Genomic DNA, 6,961 nt, shown 5'->3' on the forward strand with positions numbered 1-6,961 from the left:
TGAACACAAAAAAACTCTGTTATTTTGAAGAAGATATCAATTAATAGAAAATCTTTACCTCAACACTTTACAGTTGTCAACCAATGGATATCCACAATTAGACATACTAAGTTTTAACTAAACATAGATTCTTCAATTTTCCATACATATGCTTTAAAATTGACGCAAAAAGAAAATTATTGTGCCACTTACTTCATCTGCGATTAGCTTGTTCATTCTCTTCTTCTTCAACCTTTACCAAAATAAAATAAAGTTGTTCTTCAATTCGAAAAGACCACACCTGAATTATATCACCTTTCTTCACTCCAATCTTCTTCTTGAAATCATTCCAGTGAGTGCGAAACACAAATGACGTGCAAGTTTTCCCGTTTGATTTCCCCAAGTTCCAATGCTTGAAAATCATGTCACTAAGTTTAAGATTGGGATCGATCATGATCTGCACTTTCATCTCTTCATTCTTTTCTAACTTTTCCCTTTCAACTTCTTTTAAGAACTCACATAGTATTTGCCTCTTGGGCATTGATAAACGACTCTGAGCATCCTGTGTATCAGTGTCCGTGATTGCCTTTTGTATCACTAATTGCAATTCAGTACCATGCATCTCCTTGATCTTCTTCTTGAATTCTTGAGGCAGGTCTGGTGGTGTCACTAGCATTGAACCCTTCGCTATGCCATTCTCACTTTTAGAGTTCCCCTTTCTATACCTTTTTCTCCTTTCTTGACCATTCTCAAATACTACATCCCAGTTTTTGTCTTTCTCATAGTCAGGATTTCTTCGTTTCAATGAGGTATTTATTCTCACATTCTTCTTCTGATTCAGTTCTTTCCCAAACTTGATTGCACTACTCAGTAATTTTTCTCCCACAAACTCTTTGTCCTTAATTGCAATACCCTTTTCTTCAACATGTAAAATTATTGGCTTTTTCAAAGTTTTCTCTCTTAACAACCTCTGTGTCTTCGCCATGTCCATCCTTTTCTTTCTCTCCTTTTCCTCCCACTTGACAGAAGAAATTTCTGTAACCACTAACAAGGCTTCAAACTTTGTCACCTTCTTATTAATATCAACATGATGAAGCTTAAGGTCTTCAAGAGTTAAAAGGCCAACACCTGATTCCTTCCTTTCTTCACCGTCGGAGATTGATGAGGAGGAAGCCATCGTACTAGACAGAAAGAAAAAGAATTTGACTTCTGTAATGAACTTCTATAAGTTTACGTTTATTTTGAAAGTAAATAATAATAATAATAATAATAATAATAATAATAATAATAATAATAATAATAATAATAATAATAATTTCCCTCTTCCCAAAAAAGAAAATCTCATTATGGGAGAAATACTCTTAAAACCGCAATTACAATACACAACACTTACAACATTCAATCCCATAAGTGGTCAAAACAATACTCATTAAACACATTCGAACAGAACATTGATTGTAAACCAAGCAACAACCAACAAATCAATCAGTTACTAGTTTTTTCAGATACATGCTTCACTGAACGCATGTCTTCGAATTCACCATCAAACAATTTCTCACTCTTCCCCTCCTATCTCTCTCCTTTTCCCTTTCCCTCTCTCTGTCCCTCTCCCCATCTGTTCCAACTTCTCTCCCCTTCTTTCGACTACTTGATTCCCTATGCTTTCCCACTCTTTTTACTGCCCTTTTTCACCACCTCCTCGCTCTCACCATATGCTCCAGCACTCTCATCTCTCCTCTTACTCCTGGATTCACTCGACTTCTCCTTCAACTTATTCGTCCCTTCCCCTCTATCATCATCTTCGCCATTCCACCTATCATTCATGCCATCCTCAACTCTCTCCATAACCTGCTTTGATGACGAATATTCCTCTAGGTACCTCCCATTTCCAGAGCCAAACGAGTCTTTATTGTCCTTAGACTCGAGCTTTCGCTTCTCACCAAAGCTAGACTCCTTGGGAAGTCTAATAGCCCTTGCATCTCTCGAACCATGTTTGCTCGCGTGAACTTCGCGACTCACTGACAAATACTCAAAACCCTAATTTTGAATCTTAGGACTGTATAAACGCTCGAATAGAGATTGAAATCCTGACCCCGAAGTAGCATTAAAAAAGTAGGAATTAAAAGTAGAAATCAAAACCCTAATTTAATTTCCTGTTAACGAAGGGTTAAGAGAATTGAAAATAATTTCGCTTCTACATATAATCTCATGTTTACAAAGAATTACATTCATGTTAAATGACAAATCATAACCAAAAGTAGAATAAAATGAACAATTTTAATCATCACTTCAATATGGTAAATAAACAAAAGACTGGGGTTGTCACTGGCAATGAACCCTTAGCTATGCCATTCTCACTTTTAGAGTTCCCCTTTCTATACCTTTTTCTCCTTTCTTGACCATTCTCAAATACTGCATCCCAGTTTTTGTCTTTCTCACAGTCAGGGTTTATTCGTTTCAATGAGGTATTTATTCTCACATTCTTCTTCTGATTCAGTTCTTTCCCAAATTTGATTGCGCTACTCGGTAATTTTTCTCCCACAAACTCTTTGTCCTTAATTGCAATACCCTTTTCTTCAACATGTAAAATTATTGGCTTTTTCAAAGTTTTCTCTCTTAACAACCTCTGTGTCTTCGCCATGTTCATTCTTTTCTCTCTCCTTTTCCTCCCACTTGACACAAGAAATTTCTGTAACCGCTAACAAGGCTTCAAACTTTGTCAACTTCTTATTAATATCAACATGATGAAGCTTAAGGTCTTCAAGAGTTAAAAGGCCAACACCTGATTCCTTCCTTTCTCCACCGTCGGAGATTGATGAGGAGGAAGCCATCATACTACATGTAAAGAAAAAGAATTTGACTTCTGTAATGAACTTCTATAAGTTTACATTTATTTTGAAGGCAAATAATAATAATAATAATAATAATAATTTCCCTCTTCCCAAAAAAGAAAATCTCTTTAAGGGAGAAATACTATTAAAACCGCAATTACAATACACAACACTTACAACATTCAATCCCATAAGTGGTCAAAACAATACTCATTAAACACATTCGAACAGAACCACTGTACTTAATATAAATGTGCACGCACATGTACATTGATTGTAAACCAAGCAACAACCAACAAATCAATCAGTTACCAGTTTTTTCAGATACATGCTTCACGGAACGCATGTCTTCACCATCAAACAATTTCTCACTCTTCCCCTCCTATATCTCTCCTTTTCCCTTTCCCTCTCTCCGCCCCTCTCCCTATCAGTTCCAACTTCTCTCTCCTTCTTTTGACTACTTGATTCCCTATGCTTTCCCACTCTTTCTACTGCCCTTTTTCACCACCTCCTCGCTCTCACCATATGCTCTAGCACTCTCATCTCTCCTCTTACTCCTGGATTCACCCGATTTCTCCTTCAACTTCTTCGTCCCCTCCCCTCTATCATCTTCTCTGCCATTCCACCTATCATTCACGCCATCCTCAACTCTCTCCATAACCCGCTTTGATGATGAATATTCCTCTAGGTACCTCCCATTTCAAGAGCCAAACGAGTCTTTATTGTCCTTAGACTCGAGCTTTCGCTTCTCACCAGAGCCAGACTCCTTGGGAAGTCTAACAGCCCTTCCATCTCTCGAACCATGTTTGCTCGCGTGAACTTCGTGGCTCACTGACAAATACTCAAAACCCTAATTTCGAATCTGAGGACTCTATAAATGCTCGAATAGAGATTGAAACCCTAACCCCAAAGCAGCATAAAAAAAAGTAGGAATTAAAAGTAGAATCAAAACCCTAATTTAATTTCTTGTTGACGAAGGGTTAAGAGAATTGAAAAAATTTTGCTTCTACGTATAATCTCATGTTTACAAAGAATTGCATTCATGTTAAATGACAAACCATATCCAAAAATAGAATAAAACGAATAATTTTAATCGTCACTTCAATATGGTAAATAAACAAAAGACTGTTCTACTAATAGAAAAAAATTCCCTAGTGGTGATTTCTATTTCAGGGTTTTTGAAAGCCAATATAAAAGCACCGAGAAAATCTGAAGAGTGATAAAGATGTGACTTGAGCTATAATAATTTTACCAATGTCTTAATATGCACTGCTTTAATTTCCTGTTAACGAAAGGTTAAGAGACTTGAAAATAATTCTGTTTCTAGGTACAATCTCATGTTTACGAAGACTTGCATTCATGTGAAACTTGAAAGTTATAAATAAGATATTCCTCTACTACTGCAGAAATTTTAGTGATTCAAATTCTTTGAGTTTTCTTTCCCTTTAAATAAATATTTAGAGTGAAAATTCCTAATGGCAATTTCTTAAAGAAAAAAAAAAGGGAAAGGACTAAATATGAAGTACCAATCATATAAAATATGCTAAGAAATAGCATGAAATAAATACCTGATTCACTCTCCTAAATATAGATGTCAACAGCAGATGATAGGCCAGTCTAAACTACTTCAAACAGAAGCAACTTCAATTAAAGAAAGATCAACACAAGACAACAGCAACGAAAAGGCCTCTTCTCTTTATCCCAGTAGAAAATGCAAGCTACAGTTAGTTGAAGGAGAAATAATATTGCATATACAATATTTATATATATAGGGAGAGAGATTACTAAATCTTTATAGCAAGAGAATTTGATCACAAAACTAATTGGAGAATCATTAAACGCTTCTGAATCATATCCTTAATAGGATTTTCATACTATCTTGTACAATATATGCTCATTGAAATAAAAAAAAAAATAATAATAATAGTAAAATTTATAATTAAAAATAATAAGTAAATAAAAATATTATGGAAAAGCCATACAAAAATTTGAAATTAAAATTTTATTTTAGAACATTTTCGTAACAGATAACTATTTTAATTTTATATTTTACTTGAACGGAGATATTTTTGTTAAAAAATAATATTCATTTTTAATGATGAATTTATATTTAAGCAGTATAAATAATAAATAATTATTAAATTTATTTATTAAAATATATAATAAATAATTATCATATTTTTTTTATGTTAAATTCCTAATTTTTATTAAGCATTTTTTCTGTGTGTTATACTGCATCTAAATCACTAATATTCTACGTTGATAATGTATTATTTATTATTACCAATTGATTTATTTGTGTGCCTATGACAATTTTATTAGCGAGCTAAATTTAATTTATATTAATAAATTTAAATTTTATTCAGCTATTTTAAGAAAAAATATTTTAATATTTATCCTTAAGATTAACATGAATTTAACAGTGTAATTAAACCATATAAAGTCCTAGTTGTAATTAAAGAAGTTGAAATCCTTGTCGTAATAAAAGTAGGTTATTAGCTAGTTTTATTTTTCAAAACTAATTGAAATTAACCTCAATAAATGCTTCCTAATCATATCCTTATAAAGATTTTCAATGTTTGCATAAAATATACTGATAAGTTGGTCATTGAAATAATTAAAAAAAAAGACAGAAAATTTTTTGTTTATTAAAAATATATAAAAAATTAAATGTAATTTTAATTATTAATTTTAATTTTTTAAAAAATCCATACAAAATTTATTAACAATTTCCAATCATTAGTCACCCATTATCAACTAAATCAAACAAGTCTAATTTAATGATCAAATGGATACATAAAAATTAATGAACTAGCCTAAAAATTATTTTTAGGATAAATTATAATCAAGTCCTTTAGATTTAATAAAACCTACAAGTCAATCCTCAGTATAAGTTTAGATAATAATTTGATCCTTTAATTTTAAACATGTTAACAAATAGGTGCTTTTGTTAAGTCCATATAAAATGACAATATTGTAACGATCGGGCTCCAACCACTAAAGGAATTGTCCGCTTTGGCCATAAGCCTCACGGTTTTGTCCCATAGGTGGAATGGAGAACTTCCCAGGAGGTCACCCATCCTAGGATTTCTCTCAAGCGAGCATGCTTAACCCTGGAGCACTTTCAACTCTCCAGGCCATTCCACCAAAAGGCAACTCTAGTGATTAGTTCCCCCATTTTCTATATCATTACTTTTTGAACCCAAAACTATCTCCGTGCTTTGCCGATGTGGGATTTGCCTAAGGGACCTTTCTCCCCCCCTTTCGGGACTCAGCGTCCTCACTGAGGTTTGCCCCACCATCGCCCAAGAGAACACGTGAGCGGCTCTGATATCAATTGTAATTATCGGGCTCCAACCACTAGAGGAATTGTCCGCTTTAGCCATAAGCCTCACGGTTTTGTCCCATAGGTGAAATGGAGAACTTCCTAGGAGGTCACCCATCATAGGATTTCTCTCAAGCGAGCATGCTTAACCCTGGAGTTCTTCCAACTCTCCAGGCCATTCCACCAAAAGGCGCCTCTAGTGATTAGTTCCCCCATTTTCTATACCATTACTTTTTGAACCCAAGACCATTTTCGTGCTTTGCCGATGTGAGATTATGTAATGCCCTCACCATAGGTAGTCTGTACATTTTACTGTTCCGACGACTAATGTCTATTTGGACAATTAAAATATCTGGAAGTACACCTAGACTATAGTGAGGAGGCTTAGATTGAAGAAATAAATGTTAAGAAAATATAGGAAAAATGTAGAGAAAAAAATAAATTAAAGTTTAGAGAATTTATAAATTGGTACAAAAATAATAAAAATAACCCAATATGCACTACTAAAAGCATTTTGGTCATTTCACCCCCAAAGGTGAATTTTGACCTAAATGTCAAAATAAAAAAACATAGAGAATAAAATAATTAACATTAATTAAAATTTATGAAATAGATTAAGAAAATGAGAAGAGAAAAGAAAAGAAAAGAAAAGAAAAGAAAAAAAAAGCTTAGAAAAATTCAAAAAAAAAATTATAAATAGGCACTAGAGGACAAACTCCCACCCACTTCCATCTTCTTCCTCCATTTCTTCTCTCTCTCTTTCCCTCATTTCCTCCATTGTTATTAAGCTTTCAAGCTTGATTTCCCAAGCTTTTACACACCAAAA

The 6,961-nt window shown here is 33.6% G+C and overlaps 1 protein-coding gene across 1 annotated transcript; it reads right to left on the bottom strand.

Moving 5' to 3' along the window:
• Nucleotides 1-193: 193 nt before the first annotated feature.
• On the bottom strand, nt 194-1,156 carry LOC110657405 (putative B3 domain-containing protein At3g24850). The gene has a single exon (XM_021814592.2). The coding sequence runs from the start codon at nt 1,154-1,156 to the stop codon at nt 194-196; it is 963 nt and encodes a 320-aa protein (XP_021670284.2).
• Between the last annotated feature and the right edge of the window lie 5,805 nt (nt 1,157-6,961).

This window comes from Hevea brasiliensis, chromosome 8 (genome assembly GCF_030052815.1).
Source record: "Hevea brasiliensis isolate MT/VB/25A 57/8 chromosome 8, ASM3005281v1, whole genome shotgun sequence".
NCBI lineage: Eukaryota > Viridiplantae > Streptophyta > Magnoliopsida > Malpighiales > Euphorbiaceae > Hevea > Hevea brasiliensis.

What these genes read in the sequence shown, in the direction of transcription:
- LOC110657405 (XM_021814592.2), bottom strand. Translation starts at nt 1,156, where the DNA reads ATGGCTTCCTCCTCATCAATCTCCGACGGTGAAGAAAGGAAGGAATCA.